This window comes from Lepidochelys olivacea (genome assembly GCF_965140295.1).
Source record: "Lepidochelys olivacea isolate rLepOli2 genome assembly, chromosome: 2".
NCBI lineage: Eukaryota > Metazoa > Chordata > Testudines > Cheloniidae > Lepidochelys > Lepidochelys olivacea.
The window spans coordinates 846,667-869,330 of record NC_140412.1 but is presented as its reverse complement, the minus strand read 5'-3'; the positions used below and the strand labels follow the sequence as shown (position 1 = coordinate 869,330).

General features: G+C 52.9%; 1 protein-coding gene across 1 annotated transcript; it reads left to right on the top strand.

Annotated features, from left to right (window-relative positions):
* The first annotated feature begins 1,303 nt into the window (after positions 1 to 1,303).
* On the top strand, positions 1,304 to 14,419 carry LOC311516611 (epiplakin-like). Its single transcript, XM_084620846.1, has 2 exons — positions 1,304 to 1,336; positions 8,588 to 14,419. Exon 2 carries the CDS (start codon positions 8,696 to 8,698, stop codon positions 13,103 to 13,105), a length of 4,410 nt encoding a protein of 1,469 aa, XP_084476972.1. The 5' UTR covers positions 1,304 to 1,336; positions 8,588 to 8,695; the 3' UTR covers positions 13,106 to 14,419.
* The last annotated feature ends 8,245 nt before the right edge of the window (positions 14,420 to 22,664 follow it).

The following is a 22,664-nucleotide window of genomic DNA, read 5'->3' as shown; positions in this document are numbered from 1 at the left end:
TCCATTCATCCAGCCCATACTTCCTTAACTTGCTGACAAGAATACTGTGGGAGACCGTGTCAAAAGCTTTGCTAAAGTCAAGAAACAATACATCCACTGCTTTCCCTTCATCCACAGAACCAGTAATCTCATCATAGAAGGCGATTAGATTAGTCAGTCATGGGGGAAAGGCCCTGAGGCTGGCTGGGAAGAGGCCAGCAGGGCCTTTAGCGAGCATCATGCCAGTGGAGTGGGGGCAGAGTGCAGGGATTCAGGCGCGGGAGCAGGACTGACTCGAGGCACGAGCAAAGCGGGCACGTGCTGGGGGTGGCGCGTTTCCAGGGGCGGCGTTCCGGCCGGCCTATTTTTTCGGGGCAGTGGCGCTCTCAGAGCTGCACCACTTAGACGGGGCGAGGGCACCGCGCCCCCGGCCGCAACAGGAAGGGGAAGCCCCAGCCTCGGGGTGTGGAGCTGCCAGGGCCCAGCCGCTCCCTGGGGAGGAGAGGGTGAGTCCTGCCATCTCACCTGCGCCCTGGCTGATGCGCTGCCTTGTGCCACCCCTTATCTCGGGGCTTCTCTGCGCGGCCGGGCAGGGGGGAAGGTGACGTCACTCCCTCCCGTTCCAGCGCCATCCGCGAGCCCCAGCCCCACCTCAGCTTGGGGCAGCAAAGCCCCTAGAGCCGGCCCTGCCCGGGAGGCAATGCTTGGAGAGGGCGTGTGCAGTGAGCTGGGAGGCGACGGGAGGAGTGGGTGAGGTCCCATGGAGACCCAGGCCAGCTTGCACTGAGCGGCAGGAGTCAGTGGGGAGGATGAGAGTCAGAGAGAGGACCAGGGAGGGGGCTACAGGCAGGACACAAGTGTCAGTGACAGCAACATCATGCATCGGCCAGGGAAGAGACATTGAGTACCCACCGTGGGGGGGGGCTTCTGGAAACCCCCTCACGGTTCTCCACCTCCACGTCCTCATTAGCCAAAGATCCACCAGGCTGTGCACAGGCCTCACCTGACCCCCATCTTTTGTAGGCTTAGCACCCCCACCCTGCCAGCCCCATCCTCTACCGAGCCTGGCCCCTCCCAGCGGACCAGGCTGGGAGCTCCCTGGGCACGGGCTGTACCTGGCTGTTTGCTTTGCAAAGAGCCCGGCACACACTGGCTCCTGGCACAACCCCGCTCATTAGCCCAGCCGCGCAGCTTGTCAGGTCATCTGGATTTAGAATTGTGTTCAGGGCTCGGGCTGGGCTGACGTGTCATCCCCGGGGCGGGGAAGGGATGGGTTTAAATTAGGCTCTGTCCCCGTGGCTCAGCCTGGCAGAGACACAGCAGCAGCAGGACTGAGAGCATCTCCACACACTCGCAGGTAGGACAGCACCCAGCAGAGTGGGGACAAGGGGCTGGGGACAGCACTGTGCCTGGTGAAGGGTGTTTGCGTAGTTATGGGGGCAGGTGAAGAAGCTGGCATTGACCTCGCCCTGCTGCCTCTTCCCCTGAACCTTGCAGTGGGAGGGAGAAGACTGACAAGGCCAAGGGGATTGGGAGAACAGAGCGTCTGCCATTTTCCCATTGTGCCATGGGGTCTCACATACACCAGCCCCCAGGGCGGGGATGAGGGGAGCTACTTCATGAGACGGTACCTTTCCTTGGGAGATGCTATCTTGTGCTCTGGAATCTCAACTTTCATTAAAAAGTTACATCTCTAGTCCTTATGGAAGTGAAGAAACCTTCAGACTGTTCACCCCAAGTGTAACCGATGTTGTGATGTCTGGTGTCTGCCTGAGTCTGTAGGGAGCCTGAAACAATAGCTCAGGGAGACCGTCTCTGGGGGACGTTAGCTCTGACTCCTAAGTGGGACAAATTAAATGGCCACGTAACAATTTCCAAACAAGAGGGAGGGTCATACTGTGATGATTGGCACAATCGTCTGGGAGCGGCGGCTCCTGGTAGAGCCGGGAGTGGGTGCAACCAGGCTAGTACCACCAGTTCTTTTTCTAGTTGGTCCTGTGGGCAGAGGTTTTGAGCAACACTCACATCAGGGCTTTGGGCAGGACTGTTCCAGATACACTCACTGGTTCAGTGCTGAGGTGAGAGGCGGGGAGCCTGCAGTGACAGGCAGACGGAAGTGAAAGGAGAGAATGCTGCAGTGATCATAGAATCATAGAAGATCAGGGCTGGAAGGGACCTCAGGAGGTCATCTAGTCCAACCCCCTGCTCAAAGCAGGACCAATCCCCAACTAAATCATCCCAGCCAGGGCTTTGTCAAGCCGGGCCTTAAAAATCTCAAAGGAAGGAGATTCCACCACCTCCCTAGGTAACGCATTCCAGTGCTTCACCACCCTCCTAGTGAAAAAGCTTTTTCCGAATATCCAACCTAAACCTCCCCCACTGCAATTTGAGACCATTACTCCTCGTTCTGTCATCTGCTACCACTGAGAACAGTCTAGAGCCATCCTCTTTGGAACCCCCTTTCAGGTAGTTGAAAGCAGCTATCAAATCCCCCCTCATTCTTCTCTTCCGCAAACTAAACAATCCCAGTTCCCTCAACCTCTTCTCATAAGTCATGTGTTCCAGTCCCCTAATCATTTTTGTTGCCCTCCGCTGGACGTTTTCCAATTTTTCCACATCCTTCTTGTAGTGTGGGGCCCAAAACTGGACACAGTACTCCAGATGAGGCCTCACCAATGTCGAATAGAGGGGAACGATCACGTCCCTCGATCTGCTGGCTATGCCCCTACTTATACATCCCAAAATGCCATTGGCCTTCTTGGCAACAAGGGCACACTGTTGACTCCTATCCAGCTTCTCGTCCACTGTCACCCCTAGGTCCTTTTCTGCAGAACTGCTGCCAAGCCATTCGGTCCCTAGTCTGTAGCGGTGCATGGGATTCTTCCATCCTAAGTGCAGGACTCTGCACTTGTCCTTGTTGAACCTCATCAGATTTCTTTTGGCCCAATCCTTTAATTTGTCTAGGGCCCTCTGTATCCTATCCCTACCCTCCAGCGTATCTACCTCTCCTCCCAGTTTAGTGTCATCCGCAAACTAGCTGAGGGTGCAATCTACGCCATCCTCCAGATCATTAATGAAGATATTGAACAAAACCGGCCCCAGGACCAACCCTTGGGGCACTCCGCTTGATACCGGCTGCCAACTAGACATGGAGCAATTGATCACTACCCGTTGAGCCTGACAATCTAGCCAGCTTTCTATCCACATTATAGTCCATTCATTCAGCCCATACTTCTTTAACTTGCTGGGAAGAACACTGTGGGAGACCATGTCCAAGGCTTTGCTAAAGTCAAGGAACAACACGCCCACTGCTTTCCCCTCATCCACAGAGCCAGTTATCTCATCCTAGAAGGCAATTAAATTAGTCAGGCATGACTTGCCCTTGGTGAATCCATACTATCTGTTCCTGATCACTTTCCTCTCCTCGAAGTGTTTCAGAATTGATTCCTTGAGGACCTGCTCCATGATTTTTCTAGGGATTGAGGTGAGGCTGACTGGCCTGTAGTTCCCTGGATCCTCCTCCTTCCCTTGTTTAAAGATGGGCACTACATTAGCCTTTTTCCAGTTGTCCTGGACTTCCCCGGATCGCCATGAGTTTTCAAAGATAATGGCCAATGGCTCTGCAATCACATCCACCAACTCCTTTAGCACTCTCGGATGCAGCACATCCAGCCCCATGGACTTGTGCTCGTCCAGCTTTTCTAAATAGTCTCAAACCACTTCTTTCTCCATAGAGGGCTGGTCACCTCCTCCCCATGCTGTGCTGCCCAGTGCAGCAGTCTGGCAGCTGACCTTGTTCATGAAGACAGAGGCAAAAAACCTAGGGAGCAGGTTGCAGAGATGGGGGCGGGGAAGGAGCTGGGGAGGAGGCGGCAGGGTTGAGGGAGGAATTAGGGAGGAGGCTGCAGAGATGGGCTGGGGAAAGTTGGGATGGGGAGTGTGCTGGGATCACCCTGCAGGCAGTAACCGAGGCTGGTGGGAGCCAGCGTGTGGCTGGTGTTTGCCAATGGACTTTGGGATCAGAGCTGCTGGTCCAGGGCTGTGGCTACACACTCAGGCTGGCTGGCTGTGACTGGCTGGCTGGCTGGCTGTGAGCTGCCCAGGCTGGGAGCTACAATAGCAAAGCCCTGGGAGGCCCCCAGGGTTATGGGGCAGGAGGTGACACAGCCCCTCACCTGTCTGGGTTGCACCCTGGAATGTGACAGTGCGATCATCTCATAAACAGCATGCACACACGCACATGAATGACACTGCTCACTGCCTGGGATGTGGAGCAGCTGCCATCCATGCCTCTGCCTGACTGCAAGTGCATGAGGTGGGGAGTCCCGCAGGGCCGCCTCACTGGTTTGCCACTCCCTCCCTGGCCACAGTCCAGCTCTCTGCTTCTCTGTCTTCAGCTCGTCAGGGCAGGCCTCAGGTCTTCTCATCTATTGGAAAAGTGCCCCCTGCACTACCAGGAACAAACACATAATAACTCTGCCACTGGCGATGCTATGACACCTTTGGACATTTCTTATCATAGAATCATAGAATATCAGGGTTGGAAGGGACCTCAGGAGGTCATCTAGTCCAACCCCCTGCTCAAAAGCAGGACCAATCCCCAATGAAATCATCCCAGCCAGGGCTTTGTCAAGCCAGACCTTAAAAACTTCTAAGGAAGGAGATTCTACCACCTCCCTAGGTAACGCATTCCAGTGTTTCACCACCCTCCTAGTGAAAAAGTTTTTCCTAATATCCAACCTAAACCTCCCCCACTGCAACTTGAGACCATTACTCCTCGTTCTGTCCTCTTCTACCACTGAGAATAGTCTAGAACCATCCTCTCTGGAACTACCTCTCAGGTAGTTGAAAGCAGCTATCAAATCCCCCCTCATTCTTCTCTTCCGCAGACTAAACAATCCCAGTTCCCTCAGCCTCTCCTCATAAGTCATGTGTTCCAGTCCCCTAATCATTTTTGTTGCCCTTCGCTGGACTCTCTCCAATTTATCCACATCCTTCTTGTAGTGTGGGGCCCAAAACTGGACACAGTACTCCAGATGAGGCCTCACCAATGTCGAATAGAGGGGAACGATCACGTCCCTCGATCTGCTGGCTATGCCCCTACTTATACATCCCAAAATGCCATTGGCCTTCTTGGCAACAAGGGCACACTGCTGGCTCATATCCAGCTTCTCGTCCACTGTCACCCCTAGGTCCTTAGGTCCTTCTTTGCAAAGCTACAGCCCTATGGGAATGTCAGGAACCCGCTCTGCCACTAGGAGGGAGCCAAGTGCCCTCCCAGCCTCCCTCTGCTACTGCCTTGGGGGTTACAGAGGTGTCTGGGCTGCATCGCTTCCACCTGCCCGCAGTGAAAGGGAGCCCTGGCTGTGCCCAGCAGGGGACGCTGTCCTCAGCCACCAGGTGCTGCCAACACAGGTGCTGTGCTCTGACCCCCGAGCCCTGCTCTTTCCCCCTGCAGGCTAGTGATTTATACACCCCACTTTGTTACATTCAAGTCCCCAGTCCCTTCCTTCTGGACACCTGCAGCGCACATCGATCTGCTGCCTCTGTGGAGGCAGGGCACCCCCGGTCCGTGGCTGCACCTCAGTGTCATAAGCTCCAAGGCACTTAGACATGTCTCTAGAAAAAGCAACCTGAAGTTGATTTAACAGCGCTTGAGATAAGGACTCAAACTAAGGACAAGTAAAAGGATTTGGAAACATAATATTGGAGGTGAAAGACAAACCGAAGACGCACTCGATGGCCTCTACTCATTAACAAGTTCCTTTCCTGTCTCATTCGCTATATCTACCCCAAATGCTCTCATGGACTGGTGCTCTTATGGCTTGGTAACTGGTTAAAAGACAGGAAACAAAGGGTAGGCACAAATGGTCCATTTTCAGAATGGAGAGAGGTAAATAGTGGTGTCCCCCAGGGATCTGTATTGGGACCAGGCCTATTCAACATATTCATAAACGATCTGGAAAAAGGGGTAAACAGTGAGGTGGCAAAATTTCCAGATGATACAAAACTACTCAAGACAGTTAAGTCCCAGGCAGACTGCAAAGAGCTACAAAGGGATCTCTCAAAACTGGGTGGCTGGGCAACAAAATGGCAGATGAAATTCAATGTTGATAAATTCAAAGTAATGTATATTGGAAAACATAATCCCAACTATACATACAAAATGATGGGGTCTAAATTAGCTGTTACCATTCAAGAAAGAGATCTTGGAGTCATTGTGGATAGTTCCCTGAAAACATCCACTCAATGTGCAGCGGCAGCCAAAAAAGCGAGCAGAATGCTGGGAATCATTAAGAAAGGGATAGAGAATAAGACAGAAAATATCACGTTGCCTCTATGGAAGTCCATGGTACGCCCACGCCTTGAATACTGTGTGCAGATGTGGTCACCCCATCTCAAAAAAGATATATTGGAATTGGAAAAGGTTCAGAAAAGGGCAACAAAAATGATTAGGGTTATAGAACGGCTTCCATATGAGGAGAGATTAATAAGACTGGGACTTTTCAGCTTGGAAAAGAGATGGCTAAGGGTGGATATGATTGAGGTCTATAAAATCATGACCGGTGTAGAGAAAGTTGATAAGGAAAGTTGATAAGGATGTTTACTACTTCTCATAACACAAGAGCAAGCAGTCACCAAATGAAATGAATAGGTATCAGGTTTAAAACAAAAAAAAGAAAGTATTTCTTCACACAATGCACAGTCAACCTGTGGAACTCCTTGCCAGAGGATGTTGTGAAGGCCAAGACCATAACAGGGTTCAAAAAAGAACTAGATAAGTTCATGGAGGATAGGTCTATCAATGGCTATTAGCCAGGATGGGCAGGGATGGTGTCCCTAGCCTCTGTTTGCCAGAAGCTGGGAATGGGTGACAGGGCATGGATGATTTGATGATTCCTGTTCTGTTCATTCCCTCTGGGGCACCTGGCATTGGCCACTGTCGGAAGACAGGATATTGGGCTAGATGAACCTTTGGTCTGACCCAGTATGGCCGTTCTTATGTTCTTATGTAAATCAGTTCTACATAGCTGGCCCCGTCTGGCAAGTTGGGCTCCCCCCATCATGAGACAGCTCCTGCTGGCAGAGTTACTCTTTTGTAATGGATGCCTCCTAGTTTACTCCTGGGGGAATTCTGCACCACTGCGCAATGCAGAATTTTGCAGAAATTAATGTTGGCCATGCAGAATTTCCTTTCCCCTCCATAGAAATAGACTGCAGAGATGTTGGCTGCCACTAGGGGTCGCTGGACCTGGCAGAGCCCAGCTTGCAAATAGACGACAAGGCCAGGGGGAGGGAAAGACAATTGGAGGGTTCCCAGCAGCTGCAGTTTCCCGCATGCCCTGAAGGAGGTGGCAGCGCGCAGGAAACTTCATGCAAGCCCGGGACCCAGCATCAGGCTGTTTCTCCCTCTGGATCCCTGGACTCTGGCATGTTAGGGTCTGTGAGTGCCTGGGCTGGGCGGGGGGTGCAGCTGGGCTCTGGGGGGTAGGGGTGTGAGTGTCCAGGTGGGGAGGCGTGGCTGGTCTCGGGCGGGGGAGTGTCTGGCCCCCTGTCTTGCCTCTGTGAGGGAGGAGGTGAGATTGTCTGAGCGGGGCGGGGCATAGCTGGGCTCTGGGGGAGGGGCTGTGAGTGTCTGGGCTGGGAGGTGCCACGGCTGGGGTCTGGTGGGGAGGCGGTACGAATGTCTGGGCTGGGGGGGACATGGCTGGGCTCTGGGGGGAGGGGGCGGAGAAGCAGGAACTGGGTTGTCATATGAATTTCTGTAACTCTCTATTCCTGGGGAAATGTTTGTCTCTGTATTGTTACAGACATACTTGCTGATAGGTATTTTGAAATAAAATTAGCAAAATAATTGAAACTGGTGTGATTATACAGTGCTATTCTGACAAATAACATTTGCATAATTTTAAAATATTGTGCACAGAATTTTTAATTTTGGTGCGCAGAATTCCCCCAGGAGTATCCAGTTCTCTTGCTTACAGACTATTGTCCCACGACAACCCAGAGGTCCCCAGGGCAGAGACGTTTATTGCAGGTCTTTGGGTTTGTAAATAGTGAAGGCTGCATGTGGCCCAGGCTGGAAACACAAACCGGCTCAGTCAAGGGACATCCATTGTTCTCAGTCTGATTGGGTCAGCTCTCAGACTTTCCCTCCTCAGGTGATATAGGCGTCTCTCCCAACACATTTAGAACATGATACTCTACACTTTACGGAGCTCTAAAACTGTTTCCCCTACAAACATCTTGCAATAACCACGACAATCAGCCAATTCTTAGCTTTTGACAGGAACCCCACAGATGATGTCGGCCACAGGGCGGTGTAATAAACCTGCCTGAGCCTGGCTGTGTCCTGTTGTCCGAGGAGCCCAGGGGCAAGTGTTCCCAGGAGACACTCCTGCAGAAGGCACTGGCATGGGGGGGCGGTGGGGAAGAGGGGGAGTGCTTGGCTGGTGCATGTTCTTCAGAGAAAGCTGATCACAGCAGGGGCAGCAGAGCGCGGCTCCCTGTCTCTATCTGAACGTTTGCTGTTTTCTCTGGGCAGATAGTTCTCTTTTCCACTTTGTACCAATGCCTGTGTCTCACGGAGCCCTCTCTCTCCCTGCAGAGCCGCGCACTGCCCCAGGAGATAGGAGAGGATCTGCCCACTACCGAAGCAGCAAAGCGTGAGGAGACAGCTTCCCAAACGGTTAATCCTGTGCAACTAGACAGACGGATGGAGAGCTGGCAGGCAGCGACTGCCTCTGGAGAAATGGGTCTGGGAGGGGTTAATGCCATCGCTGGAGTCCTTGTTCAGTCCAGCAAGGAGAAGATGAGCATCTACCGGGCCATGATGAGAGGCGTCCTGACACAGGGCACCGCACTGGTGTTGCTGGAGGCGCAGGCTGCCATAGGGTTCATCATTGACCCAGTGAAGAACAAGAAGGTGCCGGTGAGAGACGCACTCGCTGCTGGGCTGACTGGTGGAGATTATTACGGGAAGCTGCTCTCTGCAGAGAGAGCAGTGACCGGATACACTGACCCCTACACAGGCAACAAGATCTCCCTCTTCCAGGCCATGAAGAAAGACCTGCTCGTCAAAGACCACGGCATCCGCCTGCTGGAGGCCCAGATCGCCACCGGCGGCATCATCGACCCCATGCACAGTCACCGCCTCCCCGTGGAGGTGGCTTACAAGCGGGGCTACTTCGACGAAGAGATGAACCGGATCCTCTCTGACCCCCAAAAACACAGCAGAAGCTGTTTCGACCCCAACACTCACGAGAACCTCACCTACATGCAGCTCCTCAGCAGATGCGTCCCAGACCCAGACACGGGGCTCCTTATGCTTCAGCTGATGCACAAAGGCTCCGTGCTCTTCCAGCTAGATGAACAAACACGAATCTCCTTACAGTCTGCCCCTGCCACTGTCAGCGTGGGACTCTTCCAGGGGCAGAACGTGACCGTGTGGGAGCTTCTCTTCTCCAGATATGTCCCTGACCAAAAAAGGCAGGAGCTTCTGAAGAAGTACAAAGCGGGGATGCTAACCATTCAGGAAATGACAACCATCATCACCTCCCTCATCACCGAGGCAGAGCAAAAGAGCAACAGGGAGCCCAGGAACGTGAAAAGTCTGAGCACACAAAGGGTAACGTCACAGAAAGCCGAGGTTGCCCATTCGCAGAGAGATGAGAAATGGGAAAAGGCCTTAAAGACTATGACAGTCGATGGGCCAGTGGGCGAGTTCCAAGGGCGAAAGGTCTCTGTGAGGGATCTGCTCTTCTCCAAATATGTCCTTGAAGAGAAAAGACAAGAGCTTCTAAAGAAGTACAAAGCAGGGACACTTGCCATTCAAGAAATGATAACCATCCTCACCACCAGCATTACTGAGGCTGAAGGGAAAAGCAGAAAACTCCCCACAACTAGGAAAACCCCCAGCAAAGAGATGAGGACGCCATCTGAGAAAGACAAAGATGCCTCCTCCCATGAAGAGCAAGAATCAGAAAAGGTCTTAAAGTCTACCCTTGTGGAGGTGCCGGCAGGAGAGTTCCACAGGCAAAAAGTCTCTGTGTGGGATCTGCTCTTCTCCAAATACATCCCCAAAGAGAAGAGGAAGGAACTCCTGGAGTTGCACAGAGCTGGGATATTAACCACGGACCAAATGAAAACCATCGTCACCACCATCATAAGCAAAACAGAGGAGGAAAGTCACCATCTACCAGGACATGGGGAAAGTCCCAGTGCGGAGACAACAACATCAGAGGAAGCTGAGACTCCCCCCTCACCCCGTGACAAACATTTGGAAAAAGCTTTGCGGTCGGAGACTGTCGACATTCCTGTCGGAGAATTCAAATGGCAGGAAGTTTCCCTGTGGGAGCTTCTCTTCTCTAGCTACATCTCTGATACCAAAAGACAGGCACTTCTGAAGAAGTACAGAGCAGGGACGCTAACCATTCAAGAAATGATAACCATCCTCACCACCAGCATTACTGAGGCCGAAGAGAAAACCAGAAAACTCCCCACAACTAGGAAACCCCCCAGCAAAGAGACGAGGAAGCCATCTGAGAAAGACAAAGATGCCCCCTCCCATGAAGAACAAGAAACAGAAAAGGCCTTGAAGTCTACCCTTGTGGAGGTGCCGGCGGGTGAGTTCCATGGGCAAAAAGTCTCTGTGTGGGATCTGCTCTTCTCCAAATACATCCCCAAAGAGAAGAGGAAGGAGCTCCTGGAGTTGCACAGAGCTGGGATATTAACCACGGACCAAATGAAAACCATCGTCACCACCATCGTAAGCAAAACAGAGGAGGAAAGTCACCATCTACCAGGACATAGGGAAAGTCCCAGTGCGGAGACAACAACATCAGAGAAAGCTGAGACTCCCCCCTCACCCCGTGACAAACATTTGGAAAAAGCTTTGCGGTCAGAGACTGTTGACATTCCTGTCGGAGAATTCAAATGGCAGGAAGTTTCCCTGTGGGAGCTTCTCTTCTCTAGCTACATCTCTGATACCAAAAGACAGGAGCTCCTGAAGAAGTACAGAGCAGGGATGCTAACCACTCAGGAAATGATAACCATCCTCACCACCAGCATCACTGAGGTGGAAACGGGGAGCAGGAATCTATGTATAAACACAAAAGCTGCCAGTGAAGGGGGGGTAATATCAGACAAGGCTGAGGATGCCCATTCACAAGAGCAACACATGAGAAAGTCCTTAAAGCGTGTGACCATCTATGTGACTGCTGGTGAATTCCAAGGGCAAAATATCTCCTTGTTAGATCTTCTCTTCTCCAAATACATCCTTCAAGAGAAGAGGCAGGAGCTCCTGGCCTTGTATAGAGCAAGAGTTTTATCCATTGAACAGATGATACCCATCATCACTAGCATCATAACAAAAACAGAAGCTACAAGTAGGCAACCCATGACAAGTGTCAAAAGTCCAAACAGAGAGGAGATAACTTTGCAGGAAGCCGTAGCTGCCCATTCTCCACAAGATACACAACTGGACAACATCTTAAAAGCTACAACCATAGATGGACCTGTCAGCGAGTTCCATGAGCAAAAGGTCTCGGTGTGGGACCTGCTCTTCTCTAACTACATCCCTGAAGAGAAGAGACAGGAGCTCCTGGAGCTGTACAGAGCTGGGATATTAAGCATGGACCAGGTGATAACAGTGGTCACCACCCTCATTAAGAAAAAAGAAGCTACAAGCAGGAAATTTGTAATTAATGTGAAAACTCCCAGCAAAGACACGATGACCTTAGAGGAAGCTGAGGACGTTGAATTACATGAAGATAAAAAACTGGAAAAGGCCTTAAAGTCTACCATGGTTGATGTGCCGACTGGTGAGTTCCATGAGCAAAAGGTCTCGGTGTGGGACCTGCTCTTCTCTAACTACATCCCTGAAGAGAAGAGGCAGGAGCTCCTGGAGCTGTACAGAGCTGGGATATTAACCATGGACCAGGTGATAACAGTGGTCACCACCCTCATTAAGAAAAAAGAAGCTACAAGCAGGAAATTTGTGATTAATGTGAAAACTCCCAGCAAAGACACGATGACCTTAGAGGAAGCTGAGGATGTTGAATTACATGAAGATAAAAAACTGGAAAAGGCCTTAAAGTCTACCATGGTTGATGTGCCGACTGGTGAGTTCCATGAGCAAAAGGTCTCGGTGTGGGACCTGCTCTTCTCTAACTACATCCCTGAAGAGAAGAGACAGGAGCTCCTGGAGCTGTACAGAGCTGGGATATTAACCATGGACCAGGTGATAACAGTGGTCACCACCCTCATTAAGAAAAAAGAAGCTACAAGCAGGAAATTTGTGATTAATGTGAAAACTCCCAGCAAAGACAAGATGACCTTAGAGGAAGCTGAGGACGTTGAATTACATGAAGATAAAAAACTGGAAAAGGCCTTAAAGTCTACCATGGTTGATGTGCCGACTGGTGAGTTCCATGAGCAAAAGATCTCGGTGTGGGACCTGCTCTTCTCTAACTACATCCCTGAAGAGAAGAGACAGGAGCTCCTGGAGCTGTACAGGGCTGGGATATTAACCATGGACCAGGTGATAACTGTCATCACCAGTATTGTAACCAAAATAGGAGTAACAAGGAGAAAACTAGCAACAAATGTGCACAGTCCAAGTGCAGAGAGGGAAGCTGACACTGCCTATTCAGAGAGAAATGAAAATCAGGAAATGGCTTTAAAGTCCACAACAGTTGGGCCGGTGGGCAAGTTCCAAGGGCCAAAGGTCTCTGTGTGGGATCTGCTCTTCTCCAAATACGTCCCTAAGGAAACAAGACAAGAGCTTCTAGAGAAACACAGAGCAGGGATGCTCACCACTGAGAAAATGATAACCAGCCTCACCACCATCATCTCACACACTCTGGAGGAGGGTCTCTCTCCAGATAACCAACAAATATTGAATCTCCTACAATCGGAGGTATCCTATGTGACAGTTGGTCAGTTCCAGGACCAAAGGGTTTCTGTCTGGGAGCTTCTCTCCTCTAAATGTGTCTCCCAGTACAATCGAGAGGTGCACTTGGATACATACAATGCAGGGAGGTTAGCTGTTAATGACATTACAATCACCACCACCGTCATTACAGGATCAGAGGGTAAGAAAGGGGCTGCCAGGAACGGTGAATAGCCCTAGCCAGGAGGTGGCATAAGGCTGGGACTGCCCCTTCCCAGAAGGACACAAGATGGACACCTGCAAAGAGCTCAGCTGGCTCTTCCCATTTTCTACAGTTCGCAGCAGGGAATAGGAGAGCAGGAAGTCTTAACCCAGCAATGAGGTGTGCAGAGAATGGGAGTCAGTGTCCCGTCCTGGTCCCCGTGGGTGGTTACCGTACTGAGCATTATAGTTACAGTCTGTGGTTTAACAGGAGCAGCACAGGGGTTCCACTCTTCTTGTTTACTAAACATATCTACAGCTACAGCTCTTCGCCTGGCCCTGTACAGACACCCCCAAAAGCCACTGTCTGTGCCCCAAAGAGTCGACAAGCTGCAGCGCCAGCCAGGAACACAACGCTAAGCAGTGACCCCGTTTGGTGGCTCTGGCAAAGAGCTCCACAGGTTGACTGTGCGTTGTGTGAAAAAAATACGTCCTTTGGTTTGTTATAAACCTGCTGCCTGTTCATTTCATTGGGTGACCCCTGGTTCTTGTGTTATGGGAAGGAGTAAAGAACACTTCCTTATTTACCTTCTCCGCACCAGTCATGATTGTATAGACCTCTATCTTATCCCCCCTTAGTCGTCTCTTTTCCAAGCTGAAAAGTCCCAGTCTTATTAATCTCTCCTCACATGGAAGCCGTTTCATACCCCTCATCCTTTTTGTTGCCCTTTCCTGTACCTTTTCCTATTCCAATATATCTTTTTTGAGATGGGGCAACCAGATGTGCACGCAGTATTCAAGCTGTGGGCGTACCATGGATTTATACAGAGGCAATAGGATATTTTCTGTCTTATTATCTATCCCTTTCTTGAAGATTCCCAGCATTCTGTTCGCTTTCTTGAGTGGTAATAGTTAATATAGACCCCACTATTTTGTATGTATAGTTGGGATGATGTTTTCCAATGTGCATTACTTTGCATTTATCAACATTGAATTTCATCTGCCATTTTGTTGCCCAGTCACCCAGTTTTGAGAGATCCTTTTTAGCTCTTTGCAGTCTGCTTGGGAGTTAACTATCTTGAGTAGTTTTGTATCATCTGCAAATTTTGCCACCTCACTGTTCACCCCTTTTCCCAGATCATTTATGAATATGTTAAAATAGTACAGACCCCTGGGGGACACCACTATTTACCTACCTCTCTCCATTCTGAAAACTGACCATTTATTCCCACCCTTTGTTTCCTGTCTTTTAACCAGTTACCAATCCACGTTACAAATTATTCCAGTTAGGACACGTACAGTTCGTTTCTAGGCTGAGGCAACCAAATAAAGACAAACTGCAGCGTGTCTCAAAGTTTGTAGGTTTATTCCGCTCGAGCGTGGTACCACTCTGTTAAGCAGAACGGTACCCTGATTACAGGCGACACACAGATTATACACGGTGGGCAAAGCACCCTGCCTGTGCGCCTCGGGGGGCACTAAACAGGCCTTCTCCTTCTCGATCGCCAAGCCCCTGCAGCCACCTTCCCCCTGCAAAAACGCTGAAGTGGCAACTGTTTCAGTCATGTCGGCTGGTCCCTGTCTCCAGGTGTCACGGAGTCCCCAGGCGATGCTCTGGAACTGCTCCCCATGAAGCCAGTCAGGACTCTGGGGCAGTATCCTTTCTGTGAGCAGCCTGTCTGCAGGACACACAGCTCACACAGCTTCCACCTTCCTGGGTCTGACCTCGGAGCATTCAGCATCCTCTGCCCCTCCGTGCGCTTCCCACAGCCAGTCTGCCTAGGCAGGGTCCTGGGGAAGCCAGAGGGTCCTGCCCCCCAACTCCGCAGTCAGACGGGACTCTCAGCCAGCCAGTAAAACAGAGGTTTATTAAATGACAGGAACATGGTCTAAAACAGAGCTTGTAGGTGCAGAGAACAGGACCCCTCAGCTGGGTCCATTTTGGGGGGCAGTGAGCCAGACAACCACGTCTGCCCTTCACTCCATGTCCCAGCCAGCCCCAAACTGAAACTCCCTCCAGCCTCTCCTCCTCTGGGCTTTGTCCCTTTCCCAGGCCAGGAGGCCACCTGATTCCTTTGTTCTCCAATCCTTTAGCTCTCACCTTGCAGAAGGGAAGGGCCCAGGCCATCAGTTGCCAGGAAACAGGGTGTCGGCCGTTCTCTGTGTCCAGACCCCTGCACACACCTGCCCTCTAGGGCTCTGCAATGATCATGCACCCTTATCCCACCCCCTAGATACTTAAGAACTGCCTAGAGGAAACTGAGGCACCCCCACACTATTCAGAGGAAACATTAAGAACAGTCCCACTTTGTCACACCAGGTTTGTTTCTTTTCTTGAAACTGTCCAGCTGCCCACCCTGAAGGATCCTTCCTTCCTTGGTACGTGATGTGCTTGCTTCTAGTCAATGGCTGAGAGGAAACCCAAAATGGAGTCACATGTGCTAACTAGGTTGATTTCCCCTGACAGTCCCTCCTTTTCTGACGTACGTCAGTAAACTATACCGGGGCAGAATAACCTCGATGCAAGATTCAAATTTGCCGGCAGCACATACTACAGCATTGTAGGCATACAAAGAATGATACAAAAACAGAAACAGCCATAAGAATGAGGTTCAAAATACGCCTTCCCCAAGCCCCCAAGTCTGGCAGCCAGGAGGTGAGCCATCTCCAGGCCACATAGAATCCGGTGCTGGTGTCGTCAAGGGTGACACGGTGAAGCAAGGTGGCCTGCCGCATAACGGTGTGGATAAAGTAATAAGCCTCCCAGCTTTCACACGTTACCAGGGCTGTCCCTAGCCATTCTGGGACCCTACGCAGCACCCCTGCGAGGGGTGCGTGTGGGGTCCCAGGCCTCTGCAGGGGGGTAAAGTGTGGGGGGGCTGGCCCCAGGCCTCTGCGGGGGAGGAGCGGGGGGGCTGACCCCAGGTCTCCATGGGGGGGCTGGCTTGGGGGGCAGAGGGGAACCACCCCACAGGAGTCACCGGCGGTGCAGCTGGGCCTGGGTCGCTGCACTCCTGCTGCCGGTGAGTGCAGCCCCAGCCCTGCTGCAGAGCTCAGGGGAGTGCGGTCGGGGGCCTGGGGAAGAGCCGGAGCAGGGGCTGGAGGGCACCAGGAAATGTGGTGCCCCAAGTTTCCTGGTGCCCTACACAGCTGCATACTTTGCGTAGGGGTATGGACGGCCCTACGCATTACTGAATACGTGCTTTCCAGCAAGCAAGAATCAATGCGCACGCCCCTTCTGCTATGGACAGTCCCGGACCCTCCAGCCTTGTCCTTGAGGGCTCGTAGCAGGTGCTGCTCCAGCGTGGGGAATTCCCGGGCACCCACAAGGCAGAGGTCCGCAGGGGAGACTGTTTGTCGAAAGCAATTCTCAGAGCTGCTTTTAATTATCACCTCCTTTTAAGGGGGGGCTTATTTACCTACAAGCAGGCTCTGGCAGAAAACACAGTTGATTTTTATTCCCACACTTTACAGTCTCGGGCCTTTCTTATTTTTTTACTTATTTATTTAGTCAAGTGGCTGCAAGCCAGCTCAGGCAGTCAAAGCCAGTTCACTACTAGATCCCCCCAAACCATTCTGTAGCATCAGCCAAAGGTAACTTGCAGTAAGCCCCAACAGCCACCCCCAGCCAAGAGGCCTTGCAGGCCAGACTTGGAGGAGAATTGTAGCCCTGACGGGGCGGTGGTGATGCAGGGAAGAAAGGTCCTGCCACCTAGAGCCTGAGAGCGTGTGGCCACCGTCAGACCAAGCGTCTGACCCGCAGCATCCCTGCAGCACAGCCAGGGCCTGGGCAGGGGCCTGGGACTCATGAGGAACAGTCTGTGAACTGCCCTGACATCCCAGAGATACTGGTTGTGACATCCCCGTGCCACAGAGTGGAGTGATGGGTTTTCCTGTCACCTTTCCTGTTTTTTCCTTATTTTTTTTAATTGATTGCTGTTTAATAAATTGTATTTGCTTTGAACTGTATGTAATGATCAGTGGGTCAGGGAAGCATCCAGTGCAGAGAGAGTACTCCGGAGTAGGGACACCCTAGCCCCTGCCCTAAGTGACCATGACATGGTTGGGAGTCAAGCCCCCCAGGAATCCTGGGCCCAGCCTTGTTGGGGTTACGAGGACTCTGCCGCACCGGAGAGTGGAAGGGGAGCCCTCGAGGTCAGGCAGGCCTCTGGGTAAAGGAAGTGGGAGTGAAGACTCAGATCCTTTCACTAACCCATTTCACCAGGGTAGTGTATAAGCCAGGAAAGTTCCGCACAATAGCAAGACCATTGCCCCGCTTACACTAGGATGTATTTCATCAGGCCCTGACCACTTGAAGACAGCTAACTTGCCCAAGCAATTCTTAACTTGTTTTTTCCCTATTTTACCCTCAGACCCTACCCCATTTATGCTGATGTTCATCGTGTTAGTAGCCTGATCACTGCTAACTTTTTTTGGTGAAAACTGAAACAAAAAAGGCATCTAACACTTTGGTCATTGCTGCATTTTCTTCTATTATCTTTCCTTCCTCCTTGAGTAATGGGCTTACCCTGTCCTTGCTCTTTCTCTTTGTTCTAATGTATTTGTAAAAAACTTTTCTTGTTACCCCTTATCTCCTCATTTTGTACCTTTCTAATTTTGTCCCTACACGCATGTGTGTTTTTAGATGCATCCTTCCATAATTTGACCTACTTTCCACTTTTTGTATGACTCTTTTTTTGAGTTTCGGGCTGTTGATCTCCTGGTTAAGCCAAGGTGGTCTCTTACCATACTTCTGATCTTTCCTATGCACTGGGATAGTTTGCTCTTGTGCCCTTAAAAACAGCAATTTTTTAAAGGAGACAAGTCTCCTGAACTCTTTTTTCCTTTAGACTTCCTTCCCATGAGGTCCTACCTACCAGTTCTCTGAGTTTGCTAAAGTCTGCCTTCTGGCAGTCCATTGTCCTTAGTCTGCTGTTTTCCCACTTACAACCATTCCTTAGAATCATGAACTCTGTCATTTCATGATCACTTTCACTCAAGCTGCCTTCCACCTTCAAATTCTCAACCAGTTCTTCCCTGTTTGTCAGAATCAAATCCAGAACAGCCTGTCCCCTAGTCGCTTTCTCCACCTTTGGTAATAAACAGTTGTCTCCAGAGCATTCCAAGAACTTGCTGGATGATCTGTGCCCTGCAGTGTTGTTTTCCCAACTGCTGTCTGGGTAGCTGAAGTCCCCCATCACCACCAAGCCCTGTGCTTCGGATAATTTGGTTAGTGATTTCAAAAAAAGCCACCCCCACCTCTTCCCTGGTGAGGTGGTGTAGAGTGGACACCTGCTACGACATCACCCTTGGTTTTTCATCCCTTTCATCCTTACCCAGAGACTGTCAACAGGTCTGCCTCCCTGCCTCCGTCTATCTCAACCTCACTGCAGTGTGTACATCTCTGAGATACAAGGCAACACCTCCTCCCCCTTTTCTCTGCCAGTGCCTCCTGAACAAGCTGTATAGGGGGAGGGATAGCTCAGTGGTTTGAGCATTGGCCTGCTAACCCCAGGGTTGTGAGTTCAATCCTTGAGGGGGCCATTTAGGGATCTGGGGCAAAAATTGGGGATTGATCCTGCTTTGAGCAGGGGGCTGGACTAGATGACCTCCTGAGGTCCCTTCCAACCCTGATATTCTATGATTCTATGATACCCTTCCAGACCAACATTCCAGCCATGGGAATTATCCCACCAAGTCTCTGTGACACCAGGTGTGATGATGTGACACAGCAGGGAGGGGGGAGTGTTGACCTGGGAATGTGCCCTGGGGATGGGAGACCTGAGAGCCTGTCACCTGAGCCAGGAGGGGGAGAGGGAGGTAACACCTCTGCCCAGGAATGTGAAGACAGGCTGCAGGAGAGAGCCTGCTGGGGGGGGGGGGGGTTAGTTTTCAGTTTGGGGCTGGGTGGAGGAATGCAGGGAACCACAGGGCTGGAGTCTAAGCTCCCTGCTCCCCCAGAAGGAATTGACTGAGGGGTCCTGGTTGTACCCACAAGCTCTGTTGTGGACTGTGTTCCTGTTGTCCAATAAACCTTCTGTTTTACTGGCTGGCTGAGAGTCTCAGTGGATCCCAGGAAGAGGGGTGCAGGGCCTGGACTCCCCCACATTCCGTGACAACTGGTGGCAGCGGTGGGATATACTGCACCCCGTGAACGGTGCTTCTTGCAGTAAGTGACTGGGGAACAGTAAAACGAAGGGGGATTGACGGGGCCCAGGCGTGCTGAAGATTCAGAGAGAGACGGTTTTGGGGGGCAGTTAACACCTGGGAGTGTGTGACCAGAGAGAAGGACTTTTGCAGTAACAGGGGCCCCCGGGGGATTGCAGTGAGCGGTCCCGGGGCGGAGGAGTCTGCAGCTTGACCCTGGCAAAGAGGTGGTGACCTCGAGAAGGACTGGCACACGAGGGGTTTTTCCTGGAAACCGTGGGCAGCTGCCCGGCCTGCGAGTGGCCAGCAGGGAGATGTACGCTAAACGCCTGAAGAGCGACCTGGTGGAGCTGTGCAGGCAGAGGGGGCTGCGCATCGGGAGGTCCACCAAGGAACAGCTGATTGCCCAGTTGGAGGAGAGGGATCGCTTGGATGACCCGATCCCTGTCCCTGAGGGAAGCTGCCCGGGGGACGCAGCGTGGGCCCTGGGGCCTGACCGGGCTGGGAGGGGTCAGACTGCTGCCGAGGACATCCCGAGACCCTTCCTACGTAGGCCTGGGGGAGGGGTTGGGGGAAGCCCAGTGAATACCGAGGGCACCCTGACCCCGGCAGCCAGCGGGGGATCCTCCTGGCGGAGCTCCCCATCCCTGGAGCGGAGGCGGCTGGAATGGGAGAGGGAGATGAAAATGAGGGAGCTGGAGGATCATGAAAAACAACATCAACATGAGCAGGAGGAGAAGCAGCGGGAACGTCAGGAGAAGGAGAAACAAAGACAGCATGAACTGGAGCTGGCCAGGCTGAGGAGCAGTGGGGCCCCAGCTGCGGGGAGTGAGGGGGAACCCAAGACTGCAAGGAGCTTTGATAAGTGCTTCCTGGCCCAGCGGAAGGAGGGGGAGGACACAGATAGCTTCCTGACGGCCTTTGAGAATGCCTGTGAGATGCACAGGGCTGACCCTGCAGACAGGCTCCAGTTTCTCACCCCCTGACTGGACCCCAAAGCCGTGGAGGTGTACAGCCGGATGACAGGGGCGGAGGCAGGGGACTATGAACTGTTCAAACAGGCCCTGCTCCGTGAGTTTGGGCTGACCCCCGAGATGTACCGGAGAAGGTTCCGGAGTCAGTGTAAAACGCCTGAGGTCACCTACCTACAACTGGTCAACCGGATGCAGGGGTATGCCCGCAAGTGGACAGCTGGGGCCCAAGCTAAAGAGGACCTGCTTGACCTAATCGTACTGGAGCAACTGTATGATCAGTGCCCTTCCGACCTGAGGCTGTGGTTGGTGGACAAAAAGCTCGAGAACCCCCAGCACGCAGGGCAGCTGGCCGACGAGTTTGTGAACAGTCGGTCAGGGGGTAGCCGGGAGGAGTCCCAAAAGAACAGACCCCCCCCCCGATGCAGAGAGAGAGTCACCAGGGGGCCTCCCAGCGGGGAAATAGGGAGAACCCCCTCCCACGGGGAACGCCTGGCGTCGGGCCCCTCTGACCCGCTCGAGGGGACCAACGTGACCTGAGCTGCTATCACTGTGGCCAGAGAGGCCACGTACGGACCCAGTGCACCGGGCTCAGGGACAAACTGAGCAGACCCAACCTACCCAGGGTTAACTGGGTAGGGACCCAGCTGGACGAGGGGCAGACGGCCCAGGCAAGGGGGGCTGCCAGCTTACCACCTGCTCAGGAGGGAAGAGTACCCCAGGCCAGCTCCGCCAGAGGGCTGGAGGCTCTGGACTCAGGGTGCTCGGTTTACAGGGTGGGCGCGGGGCTGTCCCTCCGGAGAGAGTGCCTTGTTCCCCTGGAGGTGGATGGGAGGAAGGTCAATGGATACTGGGATATGGGCGCGGAGGTGACGCTGGCCCGGCCCAAGGTGGTGGCCCCAGATCGGATGGTGCCCAACACCTACCTGACCCTGACGGGGGTGGGCGGGACCCCATTTAAGGTGCCCGTGGCAAGGGTACACCTGAAATGGGGGGCCAAGGAGGGCCCCAAGGATGTGGGGGTACACCACCATTTGCCCACTGAAGTTTTGATGGGGGGAGACCTAGAGGACTGGCCAAGCAAGCCCCAGACCGCCCTGGTTGTGACCCGTAGCCAGAGCCGGCGAGGGGCATTACGCCCTGACCTTTGGGAGGGTACCACACCGGAGGCGCAGGACCCTACCCTGGTGGGGAGGGAGGGCCGAGGGGCACGGCTCAGAGAGGCGGAGGCCTCAGACCTGGCCAGCGAGAGGGAACCGGGCCCCGTCCCTTCCCCAGCCGCTGAGTTCCAGGCCGAGTTGAGGAAAGATCCCTCCTTGCGGAAGCTCAGGGACCTGGCCGACCTCAGTGTGGTACGGACCATGAGGAGAGGCTGCCAGGAGAGGTTCCTGTGGGAGAAGGGGTTCCTGTACCGAGAATGGGCTCCCACAAGGGAAGTAGAGTCCTGTGGGATCAGGAGGCAGCTGGTGGTCCCCCAGAAGTATCACCGCAGGCTCCTGTACCTGGCCCATGACATCCCCCTCGCAGGGCACCAGGGAATCCGGCGCACCCGGCAGAGGTTGCTACAGAACTTTTACTGGCCCGGGGTCTTTACCACGGTCCGGCAGTATTGCCGATCCTGTGACCCCTGTCAGAGGGTGGGGAAGGCCCGGGACAAGGGGAAAGCGGCTTTGAGACCTTTGCCCATCATAGAGGAGCCTTTCCAGAAGGTGGCCATGGACATCGTGGGGCCTCTCAGCAGGACGACCCGGTCGGGGAAGAAATACATTCTGGTGGTGGTAGATTTTGCCACCCGCTACCCCGAGGCAGTGCCCTTAGCTTCCGTGGCCGATGCGCTCCTGACCATTTTCAGCTGAGTGGGGCTCCCCAAGGAAGTCTTGACAGACCAAGGCTCCAACTTCATGTCGGCCCTGCTCCGGTGCTTGTGGGAGAAATGTGGGGTCCGGCACGACTGGGCCTCAGCTTATCACCCCCAGTCCAATGGGCTGGTGGAGAGGTTCAATGGGACGCTAAAGATGATGCTGAAAACCTTTATGAACCAGCACCCGCAGGATTGGGACAAGTACTTACCTCACCTGCTGTTTGCGTACAGGGAGGTGCCCCAGGAGTCGACCGGATTTTCGCCTGGCGAACTGTTATATGGCAGGAGGGTGAGGGGCCCCCTGGACCTGATGAGAGACGAGTGGGAGGGGAAGGCCACTCCCGATGGAGAGTCAGTGGTGGAGTATGTCCTGATCTTCCGAGAGAGACTGGCTGAACTCATGGGCCTGGCCAGGGAGAATCTGGCCAGAGCCCAGAGGAAGCAGAAGGTCTGGTATGACCGCACGGCACGGGCCCGTGCCTACGCCACCGGGGATCCGGTGATGGTTCTCATCCCCGTGAGAAATAACAAACTACAGGCCGCCTGGGAGGGCCCTTTCAAGGTTGTCAAGCAGCTCAATGAGGTAAACTATGTGGTGGAGCTGTCGAACCGG

Excerpts from the sequence above, each read along its gene's own strand:
- LOC311516611 (XM_084620846.1), top strand. The coding sequence starts at position 8,696 with ATGGAGAGCTGGCAGGCAGCGACTGCCTCTGGAGAAATGGGTCTGGGA.